The 21,249-nt window shown below is 34.0% G+C and overlaps 3 protein-coding genes across 3 annotated transcripts; 2 read left to right on the forward strand and 1 right to left on the reverse strand.

The window, feature by feature from the left end:
* Positions 1–1,904: 1,904 nt before the first annotated feature.
* Positions 1,905–2,281, forward strand: EAF01_005173 (uncharacterized protein; the record flags this gene model as incomplete). The annotated part of the gene is made up of 2 exons (XM_038913428.1): positions 1,905–2,176; positions 2,212–2,281. The coding sequence occupies 2 exons, from the start codon at positions 1,905–1,907 to the stop codon at positions 2,279–2,281; spliced, it is 342 nt and encodes a 113-aa protein (XP_038771514.1).
* Positions 2,282–18,516: 16,235 nt separating this feature from the next.
* On the reverse strand, positions 18,517–19,530 carry EAF01_005174 (uncharacterized protein; the record flags this gene model as incomplete). The annotated part of the gene is made up of 2 exons (XM_038913429.1): positions 18,517–19,299; positions 19,348–19,530. 2 exons carry the CDS (start codon positions 19,528–19,530, stop codon positions 18,577–18,579), a joined length of 906 nt encoding a protein of 301 aa, XP_038771515.1. The 3' UTR covers positions 18,517–18,576.
* A 199-nt stretch (positions 19,531–19,729) lies between these two features.
* EAF01_005175 (uncharacterized protein) lies at positions 19,730–21,007 on the forward strand (the record flags this gene model as incomplete). The annotated part of the gene is made up of 1 exon (XM_038913430.1): positions 19,730–21,007. One exon carries the CDS (start codon positions 19,730–19,732, stop codon positions 21,005–21,007), a length of 1,278 nt encoding a protein of 425 aa, XP_038771516.1.
* Positions 21,008–21,249: the final 242 nt, after the last annotated feature.

A 21,249-nucleotide genomic window follows, 5' to 3' on the forward strand; every position in this document is an offset into this window, starting at 1 on the left:
GTTGATTGTGTGAGGAAGTCTTATTATTATTCAAGAAGAGTGTTTTGTTATTCGAAGATGGAAATAACTTCAAGGTATTCTTATAGACTTGACTTATGTATGATTGATGAGGATGATATGGAGGAATTACAAATGATCATGAGGAGGAACTCGGACAGTCTTTGTATCTTTTTGAGAATCGTCGTAAATGGCCATGAACCCCCATTAAGCACGTTAAGCACAATTGAGGGCTGATTCATAAGACCGCGATCCGGACAAAACGGAGTTGTGGATTTGCTCGATGGGTCATCACCATTAAACCCTTTAACCCCATGCACTAAACGGGGGAGACTAGGCTTATCCGGGTAATATCTTTCGCAGTTTTTCTTTATTAGCTGCTTAGTGTTCGTACTTTTGTCGTATGCGTATAAAGTCCGCAGCGGTATGACTTTTATGACTTTTCAGCCCGATGGATGGAACGGAATTAAAAAATGATTGGTTTGAGTTTGGAGGTTTGATTGTTTGCTTAGCAAGCCAAAACAATACTTACTGTAAGCACAACGAATCCCACGACGAAAGAGGAAATCAAGCATAGGTCGGGTTGGACTGAATGGGTAAACTCGGGTGTCCAGGCTCAATATTACGATTGACTGACGGAGTGATTGACTGACTGACGGAGTGACTGACTGACTAACGGACTGCTTGACTGGTGATGGATTGATGGATTGATGGATTGATAGATAGGTAGATTAACGGATTCATTTACTAATCCAACAACTCCGAATCTTAATTCCATCAGGCAAGACACACTGTGGACACACTTTGGCTAATTGGGCTAATGGAGAGATTCCGCCCGGAACAAGAGAATGATATTCATAGATGAAGTCGGAAAAGATCGTACAGGCCAAGATGCCGAGTAATAGGGAGAGTCGTAGGCATCTATCTAATCTGATCAATGAATCAATGAATCAATGATTCCTCCCGTCGGTACTCGGTCCCATACAATCATACCCCCGCTCTCTTTCCCTCTCTCCGGTTTAATTCCAAGATATCTCCATCTCCACGATTGTCTCTGCTCTCGTTCCTGATGACAAACTCACGTATCATCAACTCCTTAGCTCCATGGACATTCAATTCAGGATGCACTTTCTAATCAAAATTTCCTTTTCTTTCTTCTATGTGTTATGTCGGGTTACAAAGCAACACATGGCATCATTTCTCCACGATTATGGGAAAGTTCTTTCAAGATGCAATTTCCAGAACGCATGCATCAAATTAACAACCCCTCGATGAAAATGAAAATGAAAATGAAAATGAAAATAAAATTTAAAAATAAAAATAAGAAATCATAAAATAAAGCATAATCATCATCTTCCTCATCCTCACTTGTATACTCCATCAATGCATACCACACACCTGACAACGACGACCACCTATATCTACACCTACCAAATCGTCCCAATGTCTTGCGCGTGATATATCAGATACACGACCAAAGAAACCTTAATCATTGCCCATCCATTTCCCTACCCGGTGTCCAGAACACATGTACAGAAGGATGTATAAAACACCAAATGCCCCATAATCCGTTGGTCTGATCCCACCCTCAACCAATTTCTTCCCAAACGTGTCCACGACTCACGAGACTGCCACGAATGCGAATCCGAGCCTCCATCATTTATTAGCTGGCAGCCTGGATCATCTTACTCATCAACATCGTACCTGTTCCTGCTCCAGCCTCTGTGCAAATCATTGTGGGAAAAAGGTAATCATCTACATTTACATTTACATTTATATTTAATTATATTATTTACATTTACATCTATATTTATATTTACATTACATTTACATCTACATCTACACAAAAACAGACACATACACGTATCCCTGGCCATCGTTCATCAGGCCCGCCCACCAATTCACAAATGCCATCCCAGATCTCCGCCTTTCTGCACCACAGCACAGCTGCACCTCACCTCACCACTGCACAAGGCTTGGATATCTTGGATGCTCTGTACCCCTTGGCTCATCTGTACTCGCATTCTCGGATCCTCTCTTGTGGATCAAAGGTCGTTGGACCATGGTTCACCGACAGACACCGAGTTTCGCTGCCCACATCCACACACACACACACACATGCGCAGTCATCGACTTTGAACATCCATTTCGACTCAATCCATATAGGTACAGAAAAACGGTATGCATACAATTTAATGATACGAAACCCCTTAGCGGGGGCCATGGCCATAAATTGATCCATGATGTTTCCTCCCCATCTCGAGAACCAGGAATGATAACTTAATCCGAATTCTCTATTTTCCGAGTCGAAAATGCCCCTCGAAATGTTCTGCATGTTTGACTGTCTTCCTATTATCCGCGACTTACCGAGGAATCTCGGGGTTTGCTTGGGTTTGCTTGGGTTTGCATAATATACATGAGATAGATGAGATGATAGCTCCCCGCAACTTGTAACCGCAGCATATAACCTTATTACTACCAACTACCAACTACCAACTCCCTAGCAAAAGTTCGTTTGATAGATAAATTGATGGATGGATTGATATGCTCTCATGTACAATCTAAGTCACATGGGCGAATAACGCGGTGCATAATGAAATCCCACCTAGCAACAACAACATCCGTACGAAACCTTGATGTTAATCACGACCCTAACAGCAGCTCCACAATGATAAAGTTTTTTTGGTTTTTTTTTTTCTCTCTTTCTTTCTTTCTTTCTTTTCTTCCCGCGCTAGACTAGTGAGCATTTTGGAGTTTACTAGTTTGTCCCCTTGGAAATTTTATCATGATAACTTCAAGTTTGCACTGCACTTTCACCGGTTGGTCCCATAAAAACATCAATTTGATTCTCCAAAGTCAAAAAGAGTCTATTACTCATTCGTACCTAATCCATACGCATGAACATCCATCATTCCAATCTATTCTATTGACCGCCGAACAGTCATAGGAATGTCGAAATCTTCAAGTGACAAATCCATTACGGGATATAGTATAGTATAGTATATCCACCCAATCCGACAATTCGGCCGATTTTTTCTATTAAAAAATATTCTTACTCATTTCTCTCTTCTCTCTGGAATCTTGATCTTGTGCAATGGATGTACGATACACAAAGACTCATATCGGTGACGTGACTCGGGGTTCTCAAACTTCATGTATACCTTAATTGGGCAATCATTAATTATACTTTGATAATTCCCCAACATTTCGAACCCTTGATTTGATTACCAAGCTAAGCCTTTATCAACACGCCGGTACCCATCATCCCAACTATATCACTCTCATCATGAGTCTTCTCTCATAAATGCCAAACGGGCGCATTTGAATTCCTGTTCCCGACGCGGCCTTTACCAAAGCTCCGTCAACCTTAATTCCATCCCTCGTACCGGTATTGTGATTGGCGTTCCTGGGTCGATCATTATTACGTCAGAAAGAATGAGTTTACATGACCGCATTGATCAGCGGAGATTTTGCGGTGACTCGACGGAGATAATTGAGATGGGGTGATTGGTTGGAACACGAGGGGTTCATGAGTGATGAATAATGAATGGTGAATCTGGTATGGGATTGGTAATCGCTTGTTTCATAGTGACCGCCGTCGTTCTTTGTTATTGATTGATGAATTTGAAATCATGAATGATGGGTTCTCTAGATACTCTACTGGATGGATCCTTTCCGCGTTCAAAAGTCCATGTGTATAGGGTAGAAGCTATGATTCATAGTTGTCTTATATGAACACGTCTTTGAGAGGTATCTCATTGTTTAACCTTACCCCCAACAACCTATTCCAGTAGGTACCTCGCTACCGAATCCATCAGCAAGTACCCCTCCTCTCTATCCCTTGAATCCTCGTGCTCTGTCTCATGCGATGGATCCATCATACCCGTTCCATCCATCCCATCTCCATTCATCCATCTACCTCCGTTCCATCCCAACCCAGCCCTCAAGCAAAGCCACAGCGCACCCAATTACCTCATTGAGTCAACCCAACTCACTCAGCCTTGCTATCTTACAATCTCGCTAGCGAACACCTGGTACTTTCACTCTCCGTCTCCGTTTCATCTCTCTCACACAAGCCTCCTCAGCCTTATCATTTCATCATACTGTACGTCAGACCTGCAAATTGTCCCAGTGAAGTTATGTACCTGAACTAATCCTTTCTGGGATGGTATAAATATACCTATTTCTTCGTGTCACATCCAATTACAGTTCGCTTCTCGCTCTCGCAGTAGAGAGAGCTAGCTATACGAGTACTCGATATTCACAATTTCACAAATGAGAGAAAAATATGATGATTTGTATAAGTTAGAAGAAGTAAGGTTAATAATAGTAATAATAATAACGTTGACTGCCCACTACTACCTAGATACTACCGATATCCATATTTCACTACCCATCTCTATAGATTTGATTCTTGGATCACGATATGATATGTCGGTTCGTATAATCATATCCGTGATTCTATTTCTATAGGTATCGTATCCCAAGAATGTAGAAATAAAATGAGGTGAACGGGATGTAATCTTACGATATGTGTTCGGATGAACTATAATGAGTGACATGTTTTAAGGTTGCGACTCAGGGTGTATCCTTCCTATACGTGTTTTGACACATTGATCGGCTTGCGAATATTTCTTCACGTTTTTGACGTTTCTTGTCACTCTGGTCTTTTCTTGGCAATTCTTTGGGGGGGGGGCCGTGGACGGCTGTGCTCCGTGTGAGTACGAGAGATCGTCTGGGTATATGAATTTTGGTTCGGTCCGAAGAGGGTTGGGGCACCAGTGGGGATTGGAATGGGAATTGGATTTTGATGGTTTGAGTAGGGTTGGGAATGTATGGGGAGTGTTTTGTGTATGAGCTTGTGTGATTGAATTGCTGGATGTTTGATTGGGTGGTGAAGTTTGTTTCGGGAAGATACTGCTTCTTGTTGTTGGTTTTCGGGATATGGATATGGAGTTGGAAATGCAAGTCACATGTTTGATCTAGGGGGAGGTGTTCGACGGTATAGGTATATCGAATGCCACGGTATATTTACTCGCCGAACAATCTATATGTTATATACTAGAGGAGTTCAAATACTACTGTAGAATAAGTCCTCTATTCTCATTTCCTACCCAAACAGAAATATCTACTGCTCAGTTCTTACTCCTTTATAGCGCAACATGACCATATACATACATATACCTACCTAATAAACATAACCACACAATCCATCATCCATCGGCACATACCCACACAAGCACAAAACAACTCGGCACTTCATCAACCCAAGTTCCCCATCCCGGTAATCTCTCCCCTTCGTATTATCGAATATCGATCCACTGACATAGCCTTGGGATTTACATCCTCACGATCTGGTCCGGTCACACGGTACGGTGTGATTTCTCTTCCCAAGACTTTCGCTGTGGGGGGGTAGCACAGCCTCCTCCGAACGAGTCTCTCATTTCTCATATCAAAGTCATTCAGAGGTTTTCTCGTCTTTTTAGAAACTCAGATCATAATCTCCTATGAATGTTTATATAGGGGTTTGTAGTAAACTATAAGTATATCTTTAAGTTTTCACTATTATAAATCAATTACTAAAAGTATGTATTAGGAAAGATATAAAATATCTTAATTATATAATGTTAAGATTTGAATTTATTTGTTTTATTCTTTACTTATTTAGTAATAAATATTAATTAAAGGTTTATATTGATTTGAGAAGAATACGAAATACGTAGTACTCACGATATTTATAGGTTCTAAATGTCTATATTATATTCTGTCTAAAGAGCTAGCTATATATAGAAAGTTATAGGCCTTATATAGACGCTACGAAAAGAGCTAGTCTCTTTCGCTTTCGCTTAAGACTTGTAATATAGTAGCTAATGAATTAAAGCTATTAACTTAGATTCTAATAATTCATGTTCATATAGTGTTGAGCAGACTTGATAAGATATGTATACACAATATGTATAGGTAAAAGGGTTGTTTATTTCTATCTATCCTCTTTATATAAAAAGGGAATTACTATATTTATATATATATACTATCTTTATTTATGTACTTCATATATATGTAGGATAAAGTATAATATGTAATGTCACGTTGTTAGTCATGTGTTTCGATAATTTATATATTAATAATTATAATAAGATATTATTGTTTATATAATTGAATAATATAATAAATTAATTTGAATATAAACTTTTCTTTTTTATAATAAAAAGATAGTAGTAGTAATAAATTCTTAATCGATTTAGTCTATATAGTTATATTAAGACTAACTATACAATATGTTTATATATAGTTCTAATTAAATAAAGTAAATAAAAAAAGGAAATAAAAACCTACTCCTTTTCAAACTTCTTTATTAAGATCTATAAGCAGCCTTCTAAGTAATCCTTTTAAGTCCTTCAAGTTATTTATATTATAGATCTGTTATATTCAAAAACCTTCCTTTTATTAGATTTTTTTGATATATTTATAAAAATCTTATATTTTTTATTTTGTTATAATAGTGTTACGACGACATCCAACATACCGAGTCACCTGATCAGAAAGTCACGGGATTAGAGATTCCCACTGGATCCCACTGCTCCCACCTGGTGGGACACGATGGGATCAATGGGACAACAAAGAACGAAGGTCTATATAAAAGAATGGGTTTCATTACAATGTAGAGCTTCGTGCTCAAGAACAATCATTAGTTTCATTACTATAGTTACGAGAATTGCAACCAGTTACAACCTTATTGAATTCCTATTTGAAGTCTAGTCTAAACCATTTTGAGAGATCTCTAGTCATTTCCACGTGACCCTAGAGGCAGCTTCCGTAATAGTAATATAACAACAGTGTGAATTATAGTACTATATTAATTTCATTATTTCTATGGTGATATTAATATTAATTAGTGATATTATAGATTAGGAGTCTGGCATTTTAATTTTAACCGCAACGTGTAGTTTGAATTAAGATGTTACGCCGGTCCATCCTCGGTACCGCGTCACATGACTCTTAGCACGTGATGGACCCTGCATGACAGGCATAACGGAATGTAGGTCCATACAGACCAAAGGTCCAGGACCTCTCTAGGTCCTGAACGCTCCAGTACAGTACGAAGGTCTATATAAGGGAATGGGATTTCATTACAATGTAGAGCTTCGTGCTCAAGAACAATCATTAGTTTCATTACTATAGTTACGAGAATTGCAACCAGTTACCAACCTTATTGAATTCCTACTTGAAGTTTAGTCTAAACCACCTCGAGAGAACTCTAGACACTTCCACGTGACCCTAGAGGCAGCTCCCGTAACATAAGATTAATATTTCTTTAAAGAGATATAAATTCTCATATTATTCTAATGTGGTTTGATATCTACCTTTGTGTAAATAAGAGTGATTGATAATATAGCGGTGGCTTTTATACTAACTTTAATTTATATTTTATTCTTTATTGTAATATATATTGAAAAGTAAGAATTAGTAGTATTCAGTTCAAACTTAATATTATACTCTTTGAACTTAAACTTTACTATATCTTAGTAGAATTAATATTCTATTATTTATTTATGTTAAATAGACTTGATAAGGTGTGTATACACAATATGTATAATTAAAAGGATTGTTTATTTCTATCTACCCTTTTTGTATAAAGAAGGAATTGTTATATCTATATATATATACTACCCTCACTTATATACTTTATATATATATAAAGTAAAGTAAAATATAACATATAATATCATATTATTGGTTATATATTCCGATATAGACTTAACTTTCTTTTTTGTACAAATAGAATTTGTACAAATCAAATTAATATTTAGAACTCGTGATAAACAATCACCTCATTACTTAGTTTAATCCCTATTTCCTATAATAAATCAAATGAATATAATAAACTTTATTTTAAATCAATCAAATGTTATACTAGAAAACCATTAAAACTATTAAAATCTAAATCATCTTATTATATATATATTTTCCGGCCATATTGGACGATATGTCTAGATTTGATATTATACTAATCCTTTTGAAATTATAGAAAATTCGAATTTAATTGATCGTCCGAAATGTATATTAGTTTCTATCGAGATATAAGCAGTTTACACTATCAATTACTCTCTACTTGCTACTAGTTTTATATTATATATAATATACTAATATTTTTATATAAATAGAGCTCTTTAATTATATAATATAATAAATGCGATAACAGATTCAAATCAAAATCCTATTCTTTTCATTAATGGGTAAGTTTTTGTATCATATTGTTATAATAATCTTCAACTTATTCTTTTAATAATGCCAGGTAATTCTATTTTATATATATAATCAAATTATACCTATACAAATTCATATAATATGAATATTATACATAAATAGCTTATTAATATAGAATTATAGGATTCTTATTAAAAGTTCTTATGGGAAATATTATTATTACAATTTTGTATTCTTTTTGGATTATTATTATATACAGGGATATTTTGATAATAATTATGGAAATTGTAAATAAAAAGATTATAGAATTTGGTATATACAATCCGATTATTTGTATTTTTATATTATTAATAAATAATATCAACCTTTGCCTTCTTCTTATACTTTTTTCAATTAGAATCCTACTCTTCCTTTATCAATTGATTTAAAAACCCTTAATACTTATGAACACCCTTTTTTATTTAATTCTAATTCTATTGAAGAATTACTTATTATTGATTAGTTTATATATTCCTTTTATTGTTATATAATCCTTAGATTTTCTTTATATTTTTCTAGTTTAAAATTGAATTATTTATTGAAAACTTTTTAAAAAGGAAAAAAAACTATAAAATAAAATAAAAAAACAAAATACTATTAATTTTATTTTTAATTGTAATTTATATTTGTATGAAGATCTAATTGATCTTTGTATATATCTTTTATTTCATTTATTCTTCAATATATATAACAAGAGTATTTGTATTAATAAATCTTTTTAATGTTTTATTGGGATTTTCTTTTATTATTGTATTAGTAATATTGTTAAGTTTATTAATCCATTGAATTTCGGTAAGCTTTCTTTTTTTATTATAATTACCGTAATACTATTATATTAATTATAAGTCTCTTCTCTTTTGTTATACTCAATTTGATAAGATATTTATATAATGAGTACGAATCTGTATAGACAATAACTAAAACATTAGATAAATTCAATTGAAAAGTAATAATTTGTAGGGTTAATTTTATTGTAAGATTAATGTTTATATCTTTTATTATATTATATATTTCAAAAGCTAGTACATTACATGTAACTCTTTTGCTTTTTATATTACTATAATATATAATATTCTTAATCAATTTAAATATATTTTCGTCCGATATATTTTTATTTATTAATATAATAACAAAATCAATTTGATTATTTAAATCTTTATTATTTGTAAAAGACCTATTAATAAAAATAAATAGTTTTATATAATCTTATATGAGGAGGATAAATAAAAGTCCTTAATTAAGTTTTTCTATTTACTATTCAAATCTTTTATTAAGTACCTTAATATTATTATCTAATAAATTTTAGTGTTATATAATAATAAATAGATTATATGATACTTCTGATTAATAAATTATTATAATATATATATCTCGAGCTTTTTGTTTATAATATTACTCGGAATTAATAACTTTTGTAAGTTTCTTTTTCTAATCTTTTTGTATAAGAATCAGATAGTTTTTATTCTATTGTATAATATAATTATTAAAGATTAGAAATAAATTATATATTAGGTATTTATTTAATTTTACTTTAATATTTATATTTTTAAGTTTTAAATCTTCGAAATTTATAAATTCTTGATTTATCAAAATAATTATATTGTCTATTTACATTTCTATAATTCTAAATTGTATATCTTTTATATTAATAATAAGTAAACAAGAATTATATAAAAATATTATTATATTAAAAAATTTTTAATAATATTTTTAATGTATTGTTTATTAATAAATCTCTGCTTTTATAATACTATATAATGATTTCTTAACTATTATAATTATTTTATCTGGGTATTCATTCTAAAGTTCTTTAAGAGTTTTACTAATATGATTTAGTTTAATAGTGTTTTCGATTATATATATACTTATATAATATCTTATATTATCAATTTAATGTTTATTCTTATTAATATAGAAGCTAAAGTCATAATGATTCTTTGATTTAATCTTTATATTATAGATGCTTAAGTTAGAATTAACTCTTTACCTGAATTATTATACACTTATATAATCAGACATAACTTTTTGTATAGGAAATCTATTATATATCCTTTTATTTTATTTATAAGATATAAATTAAACAATCTTTTAATATATATAAGAGAATTATATTTAATAAATTCAAATATATTTTTTATAATCAAATTATTAATTTCTTATATTTATAAAGCTTTAAATGGTAAGTCTTTTGTAATAATAATCTTTTTTATATAAAGTTCTATTATAAGATTTAATATTTTTTACTCTTTTTTTTATAATAAATACCTCTATTAAATCTTGATTATCTTATATAGCTATAAAAAGTTGATTGTATTTATTATTAATATTGATTATATGAAATAATGAAATTCTAAGAATTTCTATTTTAGGAATTGAATGTTGAATGGAAGCTTGTATAAGTATTTGTTTAATTGTTTGTATAGAACTTTGTAATTCGCAAATTTGAAGTATCGAATTTTCGGTATTTGAAGGTATTATTAAAAATATTTCCAAAATAGATGGTAATTGATTTTCTTTGAGTGCTTTTTTTTTATAAAACGATTTTATTATTGTTATACAAAATTCTGTTGAACTATAAAGGAGATCGATTATATAGTTTTAATTAGTAATTATAAATAATTTATATAATCCTGTCCAACCTTTTCTTTTTCTTTATACTTGTATTAATGAATTAAAAGATAAGTTAAGTGTTTTATATATAACTAAACTATTTCGAATAATAAGTATATCTTGAACCACTCGTTTTATATGAATTTCATACATTTCTTTTATTGTAAAACAATATATACTCGTTTGTTTTAAAATTAACAAAGATAATGAATTATATAATATCATTCGAAGGTAAGCTTTATATATAAATAATATTAATATAAGTCCATTTGGGCTAGCGGTATTGTTTACTGTTTTTACTATCATTTATAATATTAATTCTTTATTGAAATTGTTGTTTTTTAATTCAGTTTTGAATATATTATATATATATTATATAAAAGAATAATATCTTTCAACTTTTCTAATTATATTATAGATTTCAATAAAAACTTCTCAAATATTAATTTGAAAGGATTTTATATTTTATTTGAATTCTTTGAATACGAAATTTATATTTGTATTATATAATATGTGATTCAATAATCCTAAATATATATTAATCCAATATTTTCGAATAATATTTTATATTATTTTAATAAATATATCTTATATAAATATTGTAGCATTATATACAATTACTTTATTAATAATATATAAAAGATATCAAAAATGATAAAGTAATTGAATTCAATATTATTTTTGATTATAAAGAGAACTATATAAAGTTATTATAAGGATATATAAAATGAATTAGTAGTACTTTAAGTATTATTAACCTATACTTATAATTAAGCAATCTATTCTTATAGAAATTGAAATGCTTATACTTACTTTATAAATAAATGTACTTATATCTTAGTTGTATTATTATTATATTGAAATTGATGAATGGTTTCTTTTTTTTTTCTTTCCCTTCTTATTAATATTAATATTAGAGCTTAAGGCGACATCATTATTACTTTTATAAGACTGCTTTTATTCTTAATAAGCGGATTAATTAATTAAAGATTAGTATATTTTTAATATTAATACGAATAAATTAACATTAAAATTAATATATATAAATATAATAATGATACTTATAATTTAAATATTTGAAAGAGTATATCTTCATTAAGGATTATTTAAAATAGATTTTCTTCCTATAAATAGTATCGAATTGATATAATTCATTTAAAAAGATATTAAATTATAAAGTATTATTTAATTGGCTACTAAATAACTATATAATTATATAATAAATTGTAAATAATATAATACTTTATTATAAAAGAATTATAAGAGTAGGGTACAATTTATCCTTAGAATTTATAACTATAGAATTAAGAGTAAAGCGCTTATAAAACACCGTATCTATATACTAGTTATGTACACGTGATCGTGCACGTACGCGCATGCGCACGTGAGCGATCGCAGTTGCGATTGAGGCCGATCCGTGACAAAACTATTCTTACTCTTAACAAACAAATTAATCAATCGAAAACTAATATACTTTTAATATTAATACAAATAGATTGATATTAAGGTTAATATATATAGATATAATAATAATACTTATAATTCAGATATTCGGAAAAGTATATCTTTATTAAGGATTACTTGGAATAAATCTTCTTCCTATAAGTAATATTGAATTAATATGATTTACTCAAAAAGATATTAAATTATAAGATATTATTTAATCAGCTACTAAATAGCTATACAATTGTATAATAAATTATAAATAATATAACATTTTACTATAAAAGAATTATAAGAATAGAATATAATTTATTCTTAAAATCTATAACTATAGAATCAAGAGCAAAGCGCTTATAAAGCATATTTATATATTAGCTATATATATATGATTGTGTACATACGTGTATATACATGTGAGCGATCGCAGTTGCGATTAAGGCCGATCCGTGACACCTCCCCTCAAGTAATTTAAATACTTAAGTTTTAAAAGAGGTTTTTTATATATGAAAAGAAATAAAAAATTTAATTATATAAATAAATAATTTTCTTTTTCATTAATCATGTATTTTTTAAGGTTTTATATATAATAATCTTTTCAAGCTCTCATTTAAAAATATTTTATATTAGGTTTAAATTCACACTCATTTATTCTATTAATTTAAAAGATTTATAAAACATCTTATAAACGAATAAATAGATATATAGTAATATAAATATAAATTATATAAATATTATATATTATAATCTGAGTATAATAATTTATAATAATCAAAAACTATTATATTATATAATTATATAATGATCTCCTAAATTATATAATTCACTCAACTCTACTTAAGAGAGAAGTATTAAGAATCTACAAATCCCTCATTCATTTCTAATTTCTAATTTCTATAACATACATCTCCTTCATCTTTCTCAAGACAAACTACGGAGTACACTTCTCGGTCAGTACCGTTACATACTCATCCCATTTCCTTATATTATATTACACTGTATATCAATTCCTACAACACCCGATCTCTCTCTCTCTCTCTCTCTCTTTCTCACTATCCAATTCTCCCTGCAAGCTACATCACATCATACATACATACATCTGTACAGTATCTCCAAGTCTTCCTTGGACCTTTCTTCGCTTTTTCTTCCATGCATCATGCGTACTCCTCCCTCCTCCACTCTTCTTGAAAATTGGAAAATAAAATTGGAAAATCTGTAAGCATGTTCGGATCGGAATCAGATGATGGAGGGAATTCTATGTGTCTGTCTGTTGGATTTAAAATCGTGAGTTGGTGAAATTTGGATCCGTTACTTCGGGATTTAGGGTATTGGTGGGGGATGAGGGAAAGGAAAGAAGGAAGGATTGAATAGTAGATCCGTAATTCCGTCTGTGTCGTATCGGGGATTCGGGTTGGAGTTGGAAGGGAAGTTGGAAGGTTCATGGGTTTAGTGGTTGGTTGCGTTTGGCTCCGGAGCTCCTCTGGGGATTTTTATTTGCAAAAGGGATTTTTTTTGATTTTTTTGATTTTTGGGCGACAGGGATGGCGATGGAAGGAATAGGGAATGCAGTTGTAGTAGGAATGTTTTTGTGTTTGTGTGTTTATTTCAACATAACAACTAAAGGGAACGAAAAAGATTCGCGGGACTGATTTCATTGGTGATAATACATTTGTCCCATAGATATAGGTCACAAACGGCAAGCTGTCGACTTATCAAGATGATATTAGAGTGGAATAGTGGGAACTGAAGTCCCTCCTACCTATACCATTCTCCTCTCCATCAAAAGAAACTGGAGATCTCTTCAATGAGCAGAAGAAAGAAGTCTCTCCTGCCTCAATGTCCTTTTCATCATGGCACCAAAGATACTTCAAGAAATATATCACTAGATGAAATTCTCAACCATTCGTCAGATCATAACATTCATCTCTCTACTCCAATAAGCACGCCACCCTCTCTGAATTCTCATCTAGAAACATAATAAATTCTCATTCTACCCAAACCGTATCTCATAAATCACCATCAATAGCGAGAGGGTAGGAGATCGCAGGATATCTGATATAAACAAACCTCTTCTCGATCCAGGATTTGATCTAATAGGATTATTAGATAGTCTTCTAATTCATCATAAGTATTTGATAGTGAGTAATATCAGATGGGTATCTACATAGGTAGCATTATACATTACCCGCAACCAGATTGAGCCATGATATCCAGTTCAGAACACTCAACCCGGTATTCCAAAAAGTAATTTTATCTAATCTCAGTAGCATCACAGATTCATATGGTTTGTTCGTTGCCAGCTTGGAAAGGTTCTATGTACCTACCTATATCACTTAGCTAGTATTGTACTCCCTCACAAAATTAGTATCACCGTGATTCGGGATGGCAAAGACAAAGACGCATAAAAACTAATCCAGCACCCACCCAAGTATGTTTTCCGTACGGAGGTTAAAATTGCTCAATCTAAATACCTCAACGTTGAAAGTTGAAACTTCACAGAAATCTTCCACATATCTATACTACAATTTACAAGGGGTATACAACAACCCTGAGTACCTAGACAAAACTCCCAGTTCTCTGGCTCTCCCTCAAACCATCCCGAGAACAATCTTCCATGATTATTCTCTCAAAGTTAACCGTTCTGTCAGGTGTGTTCATCCTCTTGAGTTTGATTGGTTCTTCTAATTCGGCTGTTCTCTCGAGTCCAGTTATTTTTTCAAACTTGAATATTCCTCGCACCCACCTTCACATATCTGTCAATACAAAGTACAAGTACAAATCCCACCTAAAGAACCCCATCACCATCACCATCCCATCTTCCAAAATCCATTCAAGTCCTCCCTTCCGCATCCAAATAAACACCTCGAGTTCTTCCTCCATTCACAAATACGATTAGCGGGCTCGTCACCCCTAATTAGCAAGTAGTATATACAAAAATAATATGAGAACAAAGTATAAACATAGCATACGATGCACATCTGCAGTTTCTATGTAATCTTACATACCTCACAATAACAAAGATCCTAGAGCAGAGACCTGAGACTCGAGAATCAAGAATCAAGAATCAAGAATCACTAAATCAAATGTCATCTCCAATGCGATACAAAAACTCAAATTCCGCAACTATTCAAATACTTAGATTCCATATGTCTTTCTGACTTCTTCATATTGGCTCTTCACAAAAAGTATACGTTGCATTCCTATACCAACCACCCCATCTACCCCCCATTTCTAGTTCTCAATTTCTCACTGGGATTCGGGGAGAAATCGGTTGGTGGTTCAAGCCTGCTTCAAAGTTCGAGAATCGCGAGTAGCGTTTCATTTTTGTAAATTAATATCGAGGGAGATTTTTTTCTTTTTCGGTCAGGATTTAAGAGTGGAAATTGGAGATTCGATATTCAAGATCTGAGAGCTAATCTGAGGAATTATATCTACACGTCTATGATGTACCATTTCTCCCCCAGACTTGAGGCTTAAGGATGTGATATTATGGATGATATAAGCACGAGCAGGGCCTAGGTGGCTTGGATGTTGGATGGTAGATGTTATGATTTGTAAGTTACTGATGTTTATTGAGAATTTCCTATTGATTTGTTCGGCTTCTACGATGTACAGCCCTTTTAGGGGGTTCTGGATTTACTCTGCTTTCCAAGGTTAGATTTGCAATTGGATTCAGACTTAGATTAAGATTTCTTCCACGTCCCCGAATCTTCTCCCTATATTAAATCCGTTTCTTCAATCATAAGACACAACACATGCATTTTCTATTCCAAAATTAACTATATTAGGGGCTAGAGCTCTAATAGACATACCTACATAGCATGAAAGTACTGTTGGTTTGAGAAGGATACGGAAGACGTAGCACCCATGTATACGTAGGTCCTGTATGTCTAATTGTATTCTATCTAAAGAGCTAGCTATGTACAGGAAATCGTAGGCCTTATATAGACGCTACGGAAAAGGCGAGTCTCTTTCGCTTTCGCCTGGGGCTTGTAATACAGTAGCTAGGTGAGTTGAAGCTATTCACGATCAAAGTTCATACAAGTACCTACCTACCTGATATCCCTATAAAACCAAGAGTGAGTATACCAATCTATCTACCTTCCATAAAACACCATCTTTCGAATTCCCAAAACCCCCAATTGCGAAGTAATAAAGAAGTCTGCAAATCTGCAAGTTTAAAAATCTGCAGCATGAAATTTGAACTTTAGAGTTGAACTTTAGAGAATGTCCGTCTACGCTATTCCCCTCTACCCTACTCTACCCCGGTGTTCCTATACTATACCGAAGGGGGAAAGACGTACGAAGGAAGAAAAGTTTCAATGATTTTGTGAGTGAAAATGCGTTAGAGGATTTCTTCGAATACTGTCACTGATTTAATCGAGTCGGAGTGCTATGCATGGGTACATACATGATTGTACTGAGCATTAGGTATTTATAACTTAGGCAGGAGAGAAAAGTGTAGAGATAGCGATTGGCAGAACTCTGGAAGGGTGGCGTTGAAAATCACACAAACACATATACATATATTCAAGATGAATATATATCCAGAAACATTTGGTGAGGTGCCCCGTGCTAGCTGGCTATGGATTTTATTTTGTTCTCGTCATCGTCTATCTGCTTGGATTAGGTAAGAATAAAGTATCCGCGTGGGTGTGTCGAAAGTCGTGGACTTCAGGTTTTTGCGGAAGATGTGATGAGAAATTTTTAGGTGGTAATTAGATGATTCGCTAATGTAAGGTGAAAAGGAGAGGTGAGATAATGGGATATGAATTGATAAGATAACATGACATACAGTAGATTGGCTGAATTGGGAAATCTGATCTACAGAAGAGAAGTAAAGTCGAAGACTGAAATGAAAGAGAAAATATCTGGACCAAGATATGTCTAACCCTCGGTTTTGTTGTAGCTGGAAGAAATTTACTGATCATCGGCGGAATAGGTGGAAGATATAATTGATCATTCGAGGATAAGCATCGAATATCAGGAGTGAGCAATTGCCCATCTTCGTCGTTTTGTTATAAAGGTATTGATAAACGCCCCCTCCCCCCTCCCCCAAAATACCAACGCCACTATTTTTCTACACCTGGTCTAGTTAAATGTTCATTTCTCCTCCTTGATATCACGAGTGAATCCATTTTGCTGAATTCACATACTCGATCGAAACTTAAACAATGTTTGACTCGTTCTCGTTTTTTAAACGAGAGATACGGGATACTTGCTTCTTTAGTTCTACGCTATCACCCTCTCCTTCAAACCCACCTTAGCTCTGCACACCCTTCTCAAGAACTTCTCCTTTTAATCGCCAGGAGTATCGCTTAACCAATATTCTTGTGCTCCAATCTGTTCGAGCCATCAATCTATTCATATCCACGTCCGTCGAAAAGTTTACATGCACAAATCTTATTAAGTCTTGGCAGGGAGGAGCCGTGAAACTACTCCACCTGATTTACATAAGTACTGACCTACCAATTCACAAAAGCACATGAGTCTACCTATGGCTAGATCTCTCAGCCACGAGACACATACCGGTATACGGATTACACTGGGTATAAATGTATCACGAGGTAAGGAAACTAAAGCACAAAAAGCAAAGAGAAACATACAACAGTGGGGATTCGCTGGTGGTCACCCACCCAACTACTAATCTACCGATCTGAAGCTTGTGTATGGCAGAGCGGACGGGATGCCCAATTCTCTTCAGTCTATGGTCGTATGTGACAGGTTAGGCTTTGACAGTGAATATGTATTCGAACGTGGTGAGATGAACGGGGAAGAAAGTCTTCCCTTGTAATTGTTCAAGAAAACAAGCAATCCAGAGACGAAAAGAAGTATTTATATGCAAGTGACAGATACCGAAATACTATGGATCTGACTTTCTTGTATGAGGATCTACATACGTAGACTTGGAGAAAGAGATTGTTGACATGTGAAGGAAAAGCAAAAAAAAGTGTTGATTGCGAAAACTCTAGAGTGAGAACATAATTCTCATCCTCAACCTCAACTGTAGGTACGTGAATGGATGGAACAAATCTCATGTATGCAATCGCTTAAATGAAATTCGGCAAATTGGGCATTTTCAACCATCAGTTGTACCTACCGCCTTCAATATCCATGTTTTCCAGCACAGAACCGATTCTTCGCATCTCGAAGTAGTGTTTGAGTGCGAACATACACTTACCGAAAGTCCTGATACAAAATGTATAATTTGACAATAAGGGGTATATCTCATTATTCCTGTTGTAATCATCCACTGACAAACTAACCTTGACCCCAACCTGCCTATTCGACCATTCTTCTCGCTCTTGGCATATTCTTCTTTTCTTTTCCCTCCACCTTCTTTCTCCTCCTCTCGATGACTCGGTCCAATTGTCTTCCCTTCAACTCTCCGAAAGTATCTAATAGAACCCTCTTCTTTTGTTCTGCCTTCTTCAAATAATATGGCGTCTTTCCCTCCTTCACCAATTGCTTCTCCTCCTTCCTATGCTTATCCAACACCTCTCGAGCCTTTCTCTTCCTAGCGTCCGTCTTCTTTCTACTCTCCATACGCAACAGTTCTCTCTTCAACTTCTCCTTCTCATCTTCATCCTTGGTTTTCCTAATCGTCTCCTTTAATTTCTTCATTTCATCCTCTCGATAATCAACCAAGAAATCGTAGTTCTTTTCAATCTTTTGCATATCAACCGGACCGTTCGTTGGCTCAAATCGTGGATCTCGGATCTCTCTTTTCTTGACAGGTACGACTTCCCTGCGACGAGATACGGCTTTCTTACTGGAAATTTCGGTAGGTGCGTTTTTACTGCTGCGAGTAAAGTCTCTTTGGTCTTTTTTCCCAGCTTTACGTTCGGTAGCTTCATTATCTTCCCATCCATCCCCATTACTCTTCTTTAAATTTTTCGAATCCCTCTTACTGGGTTTGGACATGGTAGCTTGTGCTTTAGCTAATGCGCCGAAAGAGATTGAGGCCGCACCGTTGGATGCTTTATTTTCAGATTCGGATGATTCCTATTGAATATTAGTTAAAGATCCAGATTTGGCTTTAATGAATCCGACCTCATCATCGTCATCGTCTACTTCCTCGTCGCTGGAACTTCCTCCTTCCTCATCGTCATTTTTACCAGTTTCTGATGGAGCAGAATCCGAAGAAGATTCTTCAATTTCTTCAGAAGCCTCTCTTCTTGCTCTCACGCGTCTCTGTAGACCAGTGTCTAGTGCTTTTCTCTTTGTTGATAACATTGTCAAATTTCGTGGTTACTCAGATTTTAATTTCTTAAAGATTGATGGATATGGGGAATTTTTTGCCAATGTCGGACAATCTAAAGGCGGTGAAATACGGAATAACAAAATTCCGATTACTTTTGATTCTTCCTGTTCTCGATTTTTCGAGTTCATCTTCAGCCTTGTATCTACGAGCAGAAGGTCAACTTTCCAGCTGATGTCCCTAGCACGTTCTTTTGCGTCAACGCTCAGTGTAGGAGAGTTGAGATACGTTACTGCAAGGAACTTCTCCTCAACCAACAATGTATTAAGTCAATGGGAACGAAACGATTCGGAGCAAACACCATCAAAAATAAGGTTCGGCGAAAGGAATCGAAAACATCCCGGAGTACCTTTCAAATCTGGAGACAAATATAAGAGTGATAGAGTCTCTAAATTTGTCGATATAAAGACTCCATTACTGAATCCTAGTGGTTCCGAAAACATCGCGACAAATATATCAAAACCATTGTCTCCGCTATTACGATCACCATACTTTGCACGCAAACCAGATCCACTACAAGATCAAGCATTCTTCTACCCCTCATTTATTAAAAATCTCTGGCAAAAGAAGAAAGCAATAAAGAATCAAATGGCTCCCATGTCCAAAGATGCGAGAGTACAACCTTCAAGAGCCTCAGGTGGTGTTCCAAACCCTACCAGCGAATACCTAGAAAAGTCCTATACCAAGCCAGACCAAACGCCAGACCCCTCTCCTCTCGCCCGCCATCTCCTCGTCGTCATCGATCTAAACGGCACCCTTCTGTACCGCCCGAACCGCAAATCTCCTACTAAATTTACCGCCCGCCCGCACGCCGAAAAGTTCCTACAGTACTGCATCGATACCTTTTCCGTTGTAATATGGTCATCAGCTAGATCTCAAAATGTGATTCCCATGTGCAAAACCATTCTCACCCCCAAGCTCCGACAAAAGATTATTGCCATCTGGGGTCGCGAAACCTTTGGTCTCAGTTCCATGGACTACAATACTCGCGTACAGTGTTACAAACGTCTCACTAAACTCTGGAATGATCCCCAGATAGCAGCTTCGCACCCCGATGCTCAAAATGGTGCCAGATGGGATCAGACAAATACAGTTTTGATTGATGATTCGAGCGAGAAAGCCCGCAGCGAACCTTTCAATCTGATTGAGATTCCAGAATTCTTTGGCGATGACAAGGAAGTCGGGGATGTATTGCCACAGGTTCATGATTTCTTGAATTTCCTTAGCATGCATGAGAATGTCAGCGCTGCGATTCGTCATTCGCCATTTGTGCCACAACCCAAAGCCGATCCTCGTCAGGCTACAGGTTTGAATTTACCCATCCATCCACCTAAAGCTTTAGGTCCTGCTAGAGTTCCGTCTCCAGTTGAACCGGTGTATCAGCCCTCATACTCAAGTGAAACTGTACCCTCGAAGTATCAACCGATGCTTGGAAATTCAGAGAAATGGTAATTTTGTCCATTAATCGCTTTCTACTGCTGGTAAGTTCATTAGCTCTTAAGATAAGTATGATATTGTGATCATTAACACTGAGTGATAGAAACTTCATGACATCAAGATCACTTGGGACTTTCCTTTCTTTATGATACCCTTTTTAAACATACTTCTGAGGCTTATGTATTAGGTGGTGGGGCATCAGGATAATACAAGGCATCACAGCAGTAAATGGCGTTTACGATGGTACTCAATGTATA

Source organism: Botrytis porri, assembly GCF_014898465.1.
Source record: "Botrytis porri strain MUCL 3234 chromosome Unknown BPOR_006, whole genome shotgun sequence".
Classification (NCBI taxonomy): domain Eukaryota; kingdom Fungi; phylum Ascomycota; class Leotiomycetes; order Helotiales; family Sclerotiniaceae; genus Botrytis; species Botrytis porri.